Source organism: Lontra canadensis, unplaced genomic scaffold, assembly GCF_010015895.1.
Source record: "Lontra canadensis isolate GAN:19392208 unplaced genomic scaffold, GSC_riverotter_1.0 scaffold64, whole genome shotgun sequence".
Taxonomy (NCBI): Eukaryota; Metazoa; Chordata; class Mammalia; order Carnivora; family Mustelidae; genus Lontra; species Lontra canadensis.
The window spans coordinates 9,944,462-9,960,532 of NW_022631058.1; the positions used below are offsets into that span (position 1 = coordinate 9,944,462).

Here is a 16,071-nt window from a genome sequence, read left to right on the forward strand (position 1 = left end):
TATATTTTCCCTCACTGGGACTAAATTTACAAAGAATTTGGATTTGAGCTGTTTGTTGCTGCCTTGGCATCAAGTGTATGAAGCCCAGTATCATGCTTGGAATACAGGACTTATTATCTTAGCGGAGACTACTCAAATACAACTGTGTGGTAGAATCTTCACATCTTCTTCAAAATAGTGAGACCCTGATGGGCTACAACCCAGAATTCATTTGGATTTGAAAAATAATACAGGCATAGAGAAATTAATACCGATTTCTGCATGGCCCATAGTAGCCTTGAGTCCTTTGTTACTATAATTAACCAAATGTGGTTTTAGAAGTATGGATTACCATTGCTTTGTACATACACATCTTTTTTTTTTTTTTTTTAAGATTTTATTTATTTATTTGCCGGAGAGAGAGCGAGCCCAGGCAGACAGAATGGCAGGCAGAGGCAGAGGGAGAAGCAGGCTCCCCGCCGAGCAAGGAGCCCGATGTGGGACTCGATCCCAGGATGCTGGGATCATGACCTGAGCCGAAGGCAGTTGCCCAACCAACTGAGCCACCCTGGCGTCCCCCCCCCCTTTTTTTTTAAAGATTTTTATTTACTTGACATAGAGAACACAAACAGGGAGAGCAGCAAAGGGAGAGGGAGAAGCAGGCTCCCTGCTGAGCAGGGATTTCTGATGCAGGGCTTGATCCCAGGACCCTGAGATCATGACCTGAACTGAAGGCAGGTGCTTAACCCACTGAGCCACCCAGGCACCCCATCCTCCTGCTTTTCAACATTGTTTTAATGTTCATCCTGTTGGCATTTTTCCCATTTTGTACTTATTTTGAACAAACTTTTCCTGAGCCCGTACTTGGTAATACACTGTGGGAGCCTGATTCTTCCTCTTAAGGAGCTCATAGTCCATGTAGGAGACAAGACATGCAAACGTGCAGTTGAAAGCACAACAGAAGTAATAGACATGAGTATATACATGTCTCATTGGCAAAAAAAAAAAAGTGGGGGGGGAGGCTAAATACCAAAAGGCTACAGTGCTTTATTACCCTGCTCTCTAAACAGAGTTTAATAAAATACCAGAGGTCCCGTCACAGAACTGTGTACGTACTGTTTAGATGACAGGATTTTGCTTTCCATGAAGTTTCCTAATACTAGGATTTTGACAGATTTATATTTTCTTACTAGTAATGGGTCTTTCCTGTCACTAGCAAATGGTCAGCTGACACATCTGGCCGCAGCAATGCTATGCCACATATTAAAACATATATGAGACCCTCTCCAGACTTCAGTCAAATTTCTTGGTTTCTTGTCACAAGGTAAGTAATCCTTATAGTCTTGATGGGAAGAACTTTTAAAATGTGTTTGTAACTCTTGTTCTGAATACCGAATGGGTTTCCAAAAAGTGGTTTTGTAAATCGTCATCTAGTTTTCAAGTGTGTGTGTCTTCTGAGCCTTATTTAAGAGGCTTGTGACTTACCCCCTTCTAGTGCCTGTAATCATTGCCTGATTTTATGAGTCTTGATATTTATAAGGTTTGTATAAAGTCTGCATTTACTGTTGTTATTTAATATTCAATAGTAGGAATGAGGCAAGTTAACATTCAGGGTAAATACAGAACAAAAATATGGTAAAACTAGTATTCCTTAATTACTTTCTCTTAGGTAATTAATATTTGGCTAATCCAGTCTCTTAAGTATTTTTTTAAACATCTTTATTAAATAATTAACATATTTTAAGTTTCACCTCTTTAGTGTACAATCTAATGATTTAGTTGTATACTCTCAAGAATTGTGCAACGAACACTACGATTTCAGAATTTTCATTACTGCCTATAAGAAATGCCTTACCTACTAAGCATTCTTGTGTCTATAGCAAGGTATATTGCTATGCTCTTAGAAAAAGAGAACTGACTCCTAGTCTGACCAAACGCCATTAGGCAACTCTTAATGATTTAGTAACACAATTGATGTCATTAGCAATAATTAAGGTATGACAGAGTAATTTCTTTAATAAAAAACTTTGAAACAAAAGTTTAAAAATACAAAGAAGCTCTTAAAAAAGCCAGTTAGAAACAAAACCAAGTTCCTTCCCTAGCTTATGGAAATTAGTGGTTACACTTTTCACCTGCTCAGGATAAGGAACTGTGTGACATGAACAGTGTTAGGGGTATACATCAGATGCAAGAGTGGGCTTCTGCAAAGTTTTTGAAGCACAGAAGTTTTTTCCATTACACTAGAAAGTGTAATGGAAAAACATACATTTGAGTACTGAAGATTTAAGGTGCTCTGTCATTTACTAGCTCTGTGAACTTGCAAAATGGACTTAATCCAAGTCTATTTCCTATTCTTTGGGAAAAGTGATGGCAGTCTTTTGGGGTTGTCGTGAGAGTTAAATGAGATGCTCAAGGCTCCATGCATCTGACATAACGGACTGGAGGCCATGATAGCTGGGATTATGCCAGTTGGGGCTTCACCGTCAAGACTGAAGGATGGCCAGGGGAGTTGGTACACATTTCTTTGCCGTGTGTCTTTTATTTTTATTTTTATTTTTTAAATTTTATTTATTTATTTGACAGAGAGAGATCACAAGTAGACAGAGAGGCAGGCAGAGAGAGAGAGGGAAGCAGGCTCCCCGCTGAGCAGAGAGCCCGATGCAGGACTCCATCCCAGGACACTGAGATCATGACCTGAGCCAAAGGCAGCGGCTTAACCCACTGAGCCACCCAGGCACGCGAGAAACTTTGGCTTCTGAAGGAGCTTTCTTGGATGTGAAGACCTGAATTAGATATTTCCTGGGTAGAGAAGGCATTGCCTGAGACAGATAGGTAGTGCCAGGGAGAACAGAGACCTCTAAAATGTATGTGGCCTGACCTTGGGCAAGTTCAATCCCTAGTTGCCTTGGTAAGTATGAGATTTTGTTAGTCCCTCTCCCAATTTTATTTTAACACACTTAAAGCTAAATTATTTAAATATTCCTGACTTAGTGATGAGAAATTATCAATATGCTACCCAGCCTTCTACAAAGCGAATCAATAAGTGCATAAATTGGGGTATATTATGGACCCTTGAATGTAATCCAAAGGAACTGGATCTTCAGAGACTACATTTCAGTGTCAGCTCACCTGTTCAATAATTGTCTGTTAAGCCGAGTTATTGAGTAAAAAAGAAACCATGTTACTAAGTTGCAGTATTAAAAGCCTGGCTTTTTGAATTGCATCTTCCCCATCCTAATGGTGTGTGTGATGGTCACTTCCTGCATACCCTGATGATGAGTCAGTAAAACTAGGTGAATTATCTACTTGCTTGCAATTCTGAAATGCTACCACTGGGAATAGTTGAGTAATAGGCCATCATTCACCCCATGGGCTAAATGTTTTGTGTTTGTTTATTTACATGACCATTCTTTTGCTTTGTGTTGAATACCTTGAATTAGGTATTTTTCTCAATCTGGTCTGACAGAATTCTCTGACCGTGTGGGTCATGTTTTAGGGCTCTACCCCTTATATATTCATTTTTTTGGTATGAGTCAAGGTTCTTCCTGCAATCATGCTACTTTGCATGAAGGCTGGATTGAACTTGAAGGCTATACTTCCAACTTTGAGAAAAATCAGATAGGATTTCAACCAATGTAGGAGAAGCCATGTGGAGAAATATATCAATTATTTGGTAAAAGTGGTCTTATCTAGCATCATGTTATCCTGCTGGGAAAACTGTTGCCTAGAGAAATGTAGCCATGAGTCTCTTTATATGTCACTGGAAAAGTTGAATTTACTGTTTATTTGGGGATTGTTTTCCTCAGGGTGGAGTTAAAAGATGGACGTACTTCACTAAAGTTGGGTATTTATTGATCCTATTTTAAGGGCATAAAATGAGGTTGAGATTAAAACTGAGTAATCCTTGTATAAAGACAGAGTTTTTGTAGTTGAGTATAACGACAACATTTGTTCAGCTCTAGGAATCCAGAATAAGAAATGACCCCATGCCATGCAGAGGCTGCAGGAAGAGATGGGACCCTGTCCGTTAGTTGCTTACCTGTGTCAGGATCTGATGAAAGCAGAAATGTATTATCTGGTTGGGAGTGGGGTCGGGGTGGGTCAGAGACCTGCTAAAGTTAAGGCAGTGGTATCGCAAGTAGGGCTGGAAGTATGCCAGAGAGTAAACCAGATGGACTGGAAGGGACTCTGAGCAGAGGAAGGGGGTGCAGAGGCCACGGAGCTGGAAAAGTACATGGGGTTTTCAGGGAACATCTGAGTGAAGCTGCAGCTAGATGAAAGAAAAAAGATTTCATGTAGCTTCAGAATGGATTTTCTCAAGCCGGGGCACCTTGTGTTCTTAAGTCCAAAAAGCGTCCACTGTCTATTCACTTCGTAGCTGCTGTTTTGTATTCTGTGAATAACTGCTTATTCATTACTAAATTCTGACTCAGAAGTTAATTTGTTAAGAATTTGAAGTTTGTCATGGATTTGTGGCTTCTAATTTCATTCTGGAATACCTAGGCTGAAAACTCTCAACTTACCAAAGTATACAAAAAATTAAAACAATTACTTGGCAATTTCAATATACCAGACACTGTTCTAAGTGCTTTTGTGTTCATTTAGTTTTCACAGCTGTTCCATGAGGACTTGGAGAATGGTTAAGTAGGCTGCCCAGAGGCAAACAGTAGTAAGTTATGGAAGCAGGATTTGAACCCAAGGAATTTAACCTCACACCTGGTGCTCTTCACTTCGGCTTTCTAATGCCACTCTTAACAGCTATTTTCTGTGTATACCTATTTTCTGTGAAGACAAGTCAAAAGAAACTGCATCACTTTACTTTGATTGTGATATGAAAAAAAACAAACCCACATAGCATCCCAGTATTGAAGTATGTCTGACATAACTGAAGTAATAATTTAGAAAATACTTAGAGCCCATTCTCAGCCCTTCTACAATAAGGAAAGCTGTAGATCCAAAATAAAAGAGACATCTACCAGGATCTCCATTTTGTTTCTTGGTTTGCTACCTTCTCTCCAAGTCAGAACATCCCAAACTGAGCTCTTTTTTTTTTTTTTTAAAAGATTTTATTTATTTACTTGACAGATGGAGATCACGAGTAGGCAGAGAAGCAAGCAGAGAGAGAGGAGGAAGCAGGCTCCCTGCTGAGCAGAGAGCCCAATGTGGGGCTCGATCCCAGGACCCTAGGATCATGACCTGAGCTGAAGGCAGAGGCTTTAACCCACTGAGCCACCCAGGCGCCCCAAACTGAGCTCTTATGTAGAAGGATATTTCCTTCCTAATATCTATCTTGGCCTTGGTGGCACCTGCCCCCTCTTTTCTCCTCAGCCTTACAGCCCAGCCATCCTCTTGCTATTCCTTTCTTTGAGCATTCTGCAGCATTTACTGCAGTCCTTCCTCTTGTGAATGCGGGGCACTCGGGATAAAAACATAAGCATCAGGACACCTGGGTGGCTCTGTCATTTAAGCGCCTGCCTTCAGCTTACGCGTCATGATCCCAGAGTCCTGGGCTCAAGTCTTGCATTGGGCTCCTTAATCGGCCGGGAGCTTGCTTCTCCCTCTCCCTGCCTCTCCCCATCCTTGTGTGCATGTGCGTGCATGCAGTTGCTGACAAATAGTATCTTTTTTTTTTTTTTAAAGATTTTATTTATTTATTTGTCAGAGACAGAGGGAGACAGAGTGAGCGAGCACAGGCAGACAGAGAGGCAGGCAGAGGCAGAGGGAGAAGCAGGCTCCCCGCCAAGCAAGGAGCCTGATGTGGGACTCGATCCCAGGATGCTGGGATCATGACCTGAGCCGAAGGCAGCCGCTTAACCAACTGAGCCACCCAGGCGTCCCCAAATAGTATCTTTTTAAAAACAATAAAAAATAAGCTTCTTAAAGGCACTACCTAAATCTTATGTTCGATGTTAGAAGCCAGACACAGAAGTAATTAAAACAGGAAGGGAGCAATTCTGTGCTTGAGTTGGGCATGTGGTTGCTTTGGAGGATAATCAAAGCCTGTTCATCCTTAAAGTGTCTCAGACATTACTTTTCTGATAAATGAAATTACCGAGTCAGGTACTGCCTGGACTTGTGAAGTGATTGCCTATCTGCCATCCCATCACTCAAATGGTCCACTTCTCAGGCCTCCTTTCCTTTCCTAGTTGTTGATGCCCATTCACCTTTCAGAAGCATGAATTTTTCTCACTGTCCCATGTTCAGGTTCCCCCCACTTCTTGTGTACTAGTGTCTAGATATCTCCTTGGCGTTGTGACCCTAACCATACCATTTCCTCCTTTCTTATCCTGTGTTCTCCAACATGAACTACCAGAAGCAACTTCCTGTGCCCCAGTAATCACCCTGCCAGCAGCCCTCTCCTGATCCCTCTGTCTTTACTCTCTGCCTTTCCAGTTGCTGCCCACTTCCCAAGAATTGTCTCAGGTCTGGTGTCCTCTCTTGGGGACTCTGCCAGCCTTTACGTCAACTTCTCTCCCGTCCACATCCTTAGAGCACTGATGAAGGTTCCACCACTGGAGCCTGTAGCTCCTACATCATTGTCTTGTCTCTTCTTGCAGAGAAGTTTATGAAGGGATCTGGATCCGAACCTCAGATCCCTTATGTGCACAGCAGCTGTAAGGCTGAGTGAGGGGCCACACTCAGTGACATGCCCCCCAGGCTGCAAGAAGTCCACAGTGTAAGTTTGTGAAAGAAACAAACAGTGTAAGTATAGTGAAAGAACTAGAAGTGGAAGTAAAATCGTAATATAGGCGCTAAAGTTACTAGTGACAGTCTAGTACAACCACTGTGTATGACCTTCTCGGCCACTGGATTGAGAGCATTTTTATCAACCCCTTGTGCACACGTATCTGTTGTTCCTTTGAAACACTGTGTCCCAGGGAGGGCCGTCTCTTCTGTGCTCCCACATCATGTTATGAAACACACCCGCCTACCACATGCTGCCCCTCCTCTCTCAAAGAGTCCAAATTCTGTTTCCTCAAAGGCCCAGTTTGAAAATTTACAGCAGGGGCATCTGGGTGGCTCACTCAGTTGAGCGTCTGACTCTTGATTTTTGGCTCAGGTCATGACATCACGGTCAGGAGATTGAGCCCCGAGTGGAACTTTTCCATCTGCAGGGAGTCTGCTGGAGTCTCTCTCTTCCTCTGCCCTTCCGCCGCTCACGCACTCACTTGCACGCACTCTCTGTCTCTAATCTTCAAAATGTACAGCCGTTAAAGGATGTGTGGTGCTGCTTATAACAATAGTACCCTTGATTTGAAGGGCCTTTGAAACAACCTCCCTGTTCAGTTTGTGTGCCAGTGTTTACTTACTTTGCTCTGTCCCAGTAACCAGTGATCAGCTCATGCAGGTCTGGCACCAAGTCATCCTCCTTTAAGTAGCCATAATATTCAGAGTGTATTTCTTGAATGCCAGTGGTATGCCAGGCAGAGAGAACACAGGGTGACACAGTATGGCCTCCATTTCTTCCTTCAAGAAGTCTGAGTTGTGAGTAGCAAGAATTAAATGGGACACAGTTATTGTTAAACACTCAGGACACTAGTAAAGCCGTATGGAGCTCAAGATGCTGTATTTTCACTGAATGTTTGAGAGCATGAGCAATGTGCCCAGCGAGACCCGCCCCGTGTCAGGCACTGCTCATACTGTGGGGAACAAGAGCGACAGAGAACCTGTCCTAATAGCTTTCATTTTAGCTCGAGCAGGGTGGGAGAGGCAGACTGTATACAAATGAGTGAGCATGAAATAGCAGATGAGGGCTAGAAACAACAAAATGGGGTGATGTTAGAGTATGTCTGGAGCGAACAGGGGTCTGCTTCAGGAAGTAACATTTGGGCTGAGCTGACGTAAAGGTGGGGTCAGGCCCTCAGTTGTGGAGTGTGTGAAACATTGGAACAGCCCAGTATAGCCATGCGGAGGCCATGCCAGAGCATACAGGGCCTTGAAGGCCAGAATAAGAGTTTTATTCTAAGTGCCATGGAAGTCATTTGAGAGTTGAACAGTGGAAAGACATCTGATATGTGTCTTTTAAAGATAATCCAGGCTGTTGGATGGCGAGTGGATCATGGGAAATGAGTAGCTGCTTGTAGGCCAGCTGGGAAGCACGGAGAAATTATGGCCACTTAGATAGCAAAGGTGAGTGTTCGTGGGGAAGAGCAGGTGGGTATGGGCTGTGTGAATGAGGGGTGGGTACTGTCTGTAGAGCATATACCCCAAAATCTCTCTTGAGGAAGGGCAGTCAGGATGGTGGGAAGAGCGTGGGTTTGGAGTTACACAGACCCAAATCCAAATTTTAGTTCAACCCCTTAACATTTGTGAATTAATAAACTTCGCCAAGTTTATTAACTGAAGAGGCTTTAACCCACTGAGCCCACCCAGGCGCCCTGTCCTGAGACTTCTAATCACCTTGGAGAATCTTCAGTGAAATGTCAGTCCCTGGGTAGGAGCCTTTTAAAAAGTTATTTCTGGGGCGCCTGAGTGGCTTAGTAGGTTAAAGCTCTGCTTTCTGCTCAGGTCATGATCTCAGCATTTTGGCATCGAGCCCCACATCGGACTCTCTGCTCAGCAGGGAACCTGCTTCCCTCTCTCTCTCTCTGCCTGCCTCTCTGCCTACTTGTGATCGCTCTGTCAAATAAGTAAAATCTTAAAAAAAAAAAAAAAAGTTACTTCTGCTCTGTGGGGATAAGAAAGGGGCAAGAGAGAGACTTAACCTTCATTGAGCAGCTGTCATGTGGAAAGTTCTAGCACTTTCCCTGCGTTATTTCATTCAGCCAGCACAGGAGCCTGTGAGGTGGTTATGTCCCTTCCACAGGCAAGGAATAGGACTACAGAGCTGAGGACTCTCTCCATTACCCACCAAGTATCTGCACCCTGTGGGCAAATCTGCCAACTCCAGGCACAGGGATAGAAGGATAAGCTAAAGTGCTGTCCTTGCTCTCCAGGCATTTATGTTAGAACAAAAGCGGTTTTATAAACAACTTGTTTAACTGCAGTTATTTAATTGCAATTGTAACAATTTTGAGTATTCTACATACATAGATTTTCACCTAGCAAGGCCTGAACTGTCTTTCAGGTCTCAACATGATGGAGACTCTCCTTGCTTCCTTAGCCTGGCGCCTTCCATAATGTTCTGGGCCTCCTTTTCTTTCCCCAGCGGTGTGACTTGCCTCCCCCCACACCTGACATGTAGGGGCGGTCAGTAACGATTTGTTAACAAGGAAGCTAGTGGGTCCAGCATTGAGGCTGTGATCGTCAAAGTGCCACCTAGACTTTGTGCAGAATCGAATGTGGAAGATGCTTCACGTGCGCTTCCTACGTGTGGGGTGTGGTGGGAGATGGGAGTGGTCATTGTCATCTGTATGGAAATTGAGAAATGGAACTGTTGTAGTGGGAGAACGGTCACTTTGAGTGCAAATTGACTTATGGTGAGAGTGTCACATGGAATTGTCTGTTGTACTCAGAAGTTTGGTGTGCAGTTGGTATGTTTTGGAGTTTTCTTTAGAACTAATTATTGACACCCCGAGCCTTTGTGGCATTTTTAGGGGCGAGGGGAGCAAAAGGTTGATGTCTTGGGAATTGAGAAACCTCAGGAACTACATAACAAGTGGGCTTTTCACACTTACCAGTGTTCCGTTGCCAAACAAACGAATTAGACCCTGAGTTGAAGAACAACTGGTCACCATCCTTCAGAAATAATCTTCCTTCTACCTAAGAGAAGTGTTACACGTTCTATTTGGACGTCACAGAACTTAACCTTTCACTCAGCCTATGCTGAGCATCTACTGTGTACCAGGCACTTTTCCAGGTGCTGGGGGTACAATTATATAAAATAATCCTTGACTTTATTGTGGTGGGAGTTACCCAAAAAGTAAATGTGTATGTATCAGGTAATAAGTGCTATAGAGAAAAACAAAGTAGAATAATTCAGGTGCATTGTCTTTTACTCAGAATCCTTCTGACTAGATGTAGTTCAGTACTTAGAGTTTAGAAAGACAACACGGTACAGGCTGCACTGTGGTAGGCATTACAAGTAGCCTCATGTCTGTTTAGGTCAGCTTTTACTACCAAATGAGCTAAGTGTTTTTTTGCCATTAAATGAGTTAAGTAGAAGCTTAATTTTGAATTTGGTTCAGGTTCTTTTTAGGTTCAGAGCCAACGTTTAATGGTTACTACCAGATCCAGACACTGTTCTAGGCATGCTTCATACACACAGACACACATCTCACACGTAGTCCTCAGTCTTCTGCGTGTAGCTGTTAATCCTCTCTACGGGGAGGGGAACTGAAGAGCGGGGAGGTTATAGGGGCCTAAGAACCCTCCGCACCCTCTCTAGCCCTGTGCTGTTGAGTGGTGAGTGCTTGGGTTGAGGATGGAGGCTGCTCATTAAATAGGATGGTCAGGGAAGGCCTCACTGACATGGAGACATTTAAGGAGGAAGTGAGCCTTGGGATGGATAGCTGGGGGAAGACATTCTGGGCAGAGAAGCAGAGGTGGGGATACACATGCTTGTGCTTGTTGTGTTTGAGAAGAAACAAAGTGGTGGTGTTGGAGTGCGAAGGTAGGGCAGACTGTCCTTTACGTGCTTTCAAGGCAGAGTTGCCATTGCCTTCATGTCTTCCTGTGTTTCCTAAAGCTTTTAGTCCTGGGTCTATGGAAGGCAGTCCTGTGTCGATGTATTTTACAATTTGCATTGATTAGAACAATTAAGTACTTTTTAAAAATATATCTTGTTACAGATGTTCCATTAGGCTTTCTGGAATAAGACATGGTTTTAATGTTGTAGCTTATACTCAAATAATGGGTTTCTCAACAGGGCACTGTTGGCATTTTGGTCAAAATAGTTTTGTCCTGTGAGTTGTCCCATGTTTTATAGGGTATTTAATAACCTGGCCTCACATACCAAATGCCCCATCACGGTGAAAGCAAAAAAACAAAACATATATTTCTAAATATCCACTAGATTCTGCCCTGTTGGATAGTATCAGTCATCATTCAGAACTTTATGAATAACTGATTTATGAATGCTGCTGTCCTTTCATTTAATACATTTTCCTGCTTGAGAGAGTGAGACATAGTTATACCGACAACCACAGATTCTCATCCAAATGAAGTGATAATGTCTAGCAAATACAACCATCAACAAAGTGGCAGACAGATTATGTCTTAAGAATTGGATTTTAGCAAAAGACAAAAATATCAAAAGCTACATAAATTTAAGTTTTTGTCCCTTTTCTACTTTGTATATTACCAGTCCATGTTAATAATAATATTTGATTAATAACTCCTTAAGTACAACAAAATTAAAACAAGTTCACCAGAAAAAAATAACAGTAATAAGCAAGATGAATGATAAGCAATACAAATTTTGACTCTGACATGATGAGAAGTTTTCTTAATAATTGAGATTCATACATCAAAAAAGTATTGCCCTTCATGGTGGTCACCTTTTGAAACTTAAGTACTTTTACCAAAAAAACTGCCATTGCTCAAATCTTTTTGTCACTCGAGAATTTCCTTTGATGTGAATTTAAGGCACATTAACAAGCATTGTTTTTTTAACTTTTTTTGATAAATTTTTTTGAAGGTTCATTTATGGAGAGTGCACAGCAGGGGGAGGAGCAGAGAGAGAGGGGAAGCAGACGTGCTCAGTGCAGGGCTTGATCCCACAACCCTGAGACCATGACCTGAGCCGAAACCACTCAGACTGAGCCACCCAGGCGCCCCCAGCATTGTTTTCTAAATAGGCACTGTTCAGTTTTTGGCCATGGGTTAGTTTTCTGTTTTCTGTTGATGTGTAATAAGTTACCGACAAACTAAGCTTCAATAAAACTACAGATTTATTATCCTGCATTTTCTGTGGGTCAGGAGTCTGGACACAGTCCTCTGCACAGGATCAAGGTGTGAGCCAGGCTATGTATATCTCCTCTAAGGCCTGGGGTCCTCTGCCAGTCCTACAGGTTGTTGGCAGAATTCTGAGGGTCCTGTGCTCTTGGTGACAGTCCAGGGGCTGTTCTTGACTCCACAGTACTTACTCTGGTTCCTGTGCCATTGCTCTTTGCAGGGGACAGGTCACAACAAAGCTGTGTGCTTCCTTTTTTTTTTTTTTTTTTTTTTTTTTTTAAGATTTATGTATTTTAGAGAATGAGTGCGCAGGGGGAAGGGGCTGAGGGAGAGAGAAACTCAAGCAGACTTTGCTCTGAGCCCAGAGTCTGACATGGGGCTCAGTCTCACAACCCTGAGATCACAGCCTGACCTGAAACTAAGTGGGATGCTCAATTCACTGTACCACCCAGGCACCCCAAAACTGTTTGCTTCTTTGAAGCCTGTAGGAGAATCTGTTCTCAGGAAGGACCCCCGCTTCCTCTTTTCAGGCTGCACCTGATAAAATCAGGCTCCCCCATGGTCATCCCAAACTTTTTGATAAACTCAGTTTATTAGTAACCTGATCACAGAATGAAATCCCATCATGTTCACAATTTTGCTCATGCTCAAAGGGAGAGGTTTATACCGGATGGGTACATCGGGAGCAAGGGCAGGAATCTTGGGGGCCATCTTCCAATTCTGCCTTCCATAGGATTCATTGGTATTTATTACACTTAGATCCTTCTGTCCTATTCCCCAACTTTGAGTTGAAAATAATTTCTTACTGTTCTCAAAATTGAGATTTATTTTTCATAGTTAGGCAAAATTACACTTGAACATATTCAAAAGACTGAACCTCAGCATCCGAAGGCTATTTGAGAAAAGAAGTTCTATAATTATCTTGAGGCAAAGGAGGAGGCTGCTTTATTGGAGTGAAAGAGTAACTCCGCAGTGTGATTGCTTTGGAGAACCACACTGACCAGCATATGTAGAGCTGTTTAAAGTAAATCTTGTGAAAGACAAGTAGAATCCCAAAAGATCTAATTTCCTAATCTGGGAGTGGGGAGAGGGAAGACCATTATTACCTTAGAAGTGTCCTTCACTTGATGCTTCCAGTGTATACATACTATCTTATCACGTGTCATTTCTCTGCCCGTTGTAAGTAGAGGACATTGACTTTGTGCTCATGGGGACTTCGTTTACCCCATTGACATTTCAGATCAGGGACTGAAATTTTATAAAAACACTAGCTTTACTACAGTTCTCATTTTCCACTTATCCTTCTAAATATACATGAATCACAAAGTTTTGGGACACCCAGCTGGTTCAGTCTGTTAAGCATCTGCTTTCAGCTCAGGTCATGATCCCAGAGTCCTGGGATCAAGTCCTGCATCGGGTGGAATCCCTGCTCAATGGGGAACCTGCTTCTCCCTCTGCCTGCTGCTCTTTTTCTCTCTCTGACAAGTAAATAAAATCTTTAAAAAAATAATAAAAATAAAAATTTCATAAAACCAGGGGTTTTTTTTTAATTTTTAATTTTTTTATTAACATATAATGTATTATTAGCCCCAGTGTTACAGGTCTGTGAATCACCAGGTTTACACACTTCACAGCACTCACCATAGCACATACCCTCCCCAATGTCCATAACCCCACCCCCCCTCCCTACCCGCCTCCACCCAGCAACCCTCAGTTTGTTTTGTAAGATTAAGAGTCTCTTATGGTTTGTCTCCCTCCCAATCCCATCTTGTTTCATTTATTCTTTTCCTACCCCCCAAGTCCCCCACATTTGCCTTTCAACTTCCTCTTATCAGAGAGATCATATGAAAATTGTCTTTCTCCGATTGACTTATAAGCATAATACCCTCTAGTTCCATCCATGTCGTCACAAATTGCAAGATTTCATTTCTTTTGATGGCTGCATAGTATTCCATGGTACATATATACCACATCTTCTTTATCCATTCATCTGCTGATGGACATCTAGGTTCTTTCCGGATTTGGCTATTGTGGACATTGCTGCTATAAACATTCAGGTGCACATGCCCCTTTGGATCACTACATTTGTATCTTTAAGGTAAATACCCAGTAGTGCAATTGCTGGGTCGTAGGGTGGCTCTATTTTCAACTTTTTGAAGAACCTCCATGCTGTTTTCCAGAGTGGTTGCACCAGCTTGCATTCCCACCAATAGTGTAGGAGGGTTCCCCTTAAAAAAATAAAAGAAAAAAAAAAAACCAAAGTTTTAATATTCTCTCTGTCATTATATGTTGAGATTGGGGTTCTGACTGAAAGCCTTTTGCATAGACCCTGGGTTAGGTTTTACTGTATAGTTGCCATATCACCGAGAATTCTAATTTCTGCACCGAAACCATTTTTAATGAAGTCTCTACTTTTTTGAACTGTATGCTTTAGAAGTATTCTACTTTAAGAGAAAATGAGCTTGTAATTCCTACACTTTTCCTGCTAAAATATTCATCCTTTTGGAAACTTTTGTTTAATGTCTTGTTTTCAGACCAGCAGTTACTGTGCCTGGCATAGCACCTGGTCTATAGCGGCCCAGAAATTTTTGAATGAGTGAATGATATTCCCTAATATGCAGTTACCATTCATTTGCTCACTGTTTCTCAGATTCTGTTTTTCTTTTTGTACTGTCCAGAATGATTATACTTCTCTTGAAGGTCTATTTCAAGTGTTCCCCTTTGAAAATTTTTCTAGCTCAGCAGACTGAATTCCTTGTTTTCCCTATTATGTTTTTGTAGCACTTTTTGCTTAGTCTTTTTCTACATGTTCCCTCTTAATTATTTCTGGGTTCCTGTGTCTCCATACAATAGGAACTGCTTGAGAACAGATGCCAGGTTTTACTCATCTTTAGATCCTCAACATCTGACTCTGCACAGCATATCATTAATGACCTATACATACTTGAATGAGAGCCTTACAAAATGTTCCAGTAGGTAATACATGCACAGAATAGGAAAAGGGTAGATGGAAAAAGTTTGTCTTCCCATTTCCCAGCCATCCTGCTCCTCTTCCTCAGACCACTACTACTAGTTGCTTGGGTTTAAGAGCTTTTAACCCTATGACTCATCAAACCCAGGTACCTCAGAGGCTGGGTGATCTTACCTCATCAATGTCCTGTGGAGGAAATAACACTGGGATAGAGTCCAAAGATCATATTCTAATTTGCAGTTGCCCCTTACAGCCTTGCCACATAAATTTGGGGAATATCCTTTATAATCTGGTTTTATCTTCTTTATGGAGTGTTGTGAGGCTGATGATGGAAAACACGTGCGGAAGTTACCTATCTCTCTGTATGATGTATTGAACATGAACTGCCTGATTTTCATGGCTGTTAACGAGGTATTAAGCTCATGTTCAAAAGACCTCACAAGACTCAAGAAAGCAGCTTAAAAAGCCTTTGTTTTATTCATACAATAAAGGATACATGACCTAAAGATTTGTATATTTAGAGCCTTTTCTAGGCTCAATATGTGATTAATTGACAAATTGGTCACAATTATTCTATGAAACCAAGACGAGTTCATTCAGCCAGAAATCTATTATTCAAAGAAACTTAAAACTAGCACTTAAGCTTGAACTTAAGATGTTATGTTGGCTACCAGTTTTCTCTTTTGTTTGGTTGCTTTTATTTCAGGCTATTTATAGTTTTGATCCTACCATGAAATAATCCTGTATTTGATGGGCAGTTTATTGTTCTTGAAATTCTGCGACATGATGACAAAAACAGTGTTTGAATTTTACCACAGGACCAAGCGGGCAAGAAGACAAACTTGAAGAAGCAACTTTGGTTAAAAGATAATTCCAAGGACTAATTGGCAAACCCAGTGAGCACAATTAGGAAAGCTGTGCATTGTGGGTGGGCAGAAAGCCTTGGCAAGTTACAGTTGCCTAGCAACTGACAGGCATTGCAGGATAATCGGGGAGAAGTAGAAATGTTGGTGCTGCCACTTTAGGGGAAAACGAGACAAATACTTAACTATAAAACCACCGTGGCTTTTTAAGGAAGCATGAGACATGGTACCCTGCTCTGATTTTCATCATCGCTGTGCAATACTTCTCCAATGTCTGTTCCTTTGGCTCTGAAACAGTCTTTTTTTTTTTTTTTTTTTCATCTGATTTTCTTCTTTTTCTGCAGTGAAAATCAAATTGGGTCACATAAGAAAATATTGGTAGATGTCACTGGCTAGACTTGATTGCCTGGAACTGTGGCTCCA

At 41.9% G+C, this 16,071-nt stretch overlaps 1 protein-coding gene across 3 annotated transcripts in view; it reads left to right on the plus strand.

Annotated features, from left to right (window-relative positions):
• TDP1 (tyrosyl-DNA phosphodiesterase 1) overlaps positions 1 to 16,071 on the plus strand; it is a 90,744-nt gene that overhangs the window by 31,618 nt on the left and 43,055 nt on the right. For all 3 annotated transcript variants that reach the window (XR_004385135.1, XM_032878619.1, XM_032878620.1), the window contains exon 13: positions 1,196 to 1,303. Coding sequence is in view for 2 of the 3 variants with exons in the window: in XM_032878619.1 (XP_032734510.1) it covers positions 1,196 to 1,303 (108 nt within the window). In the remaining variant the exon portion in view is untranslated. The remainder of the gene's footprint in view (positions 1 to 1,195; positions 1,304 to 16,071) is intronic.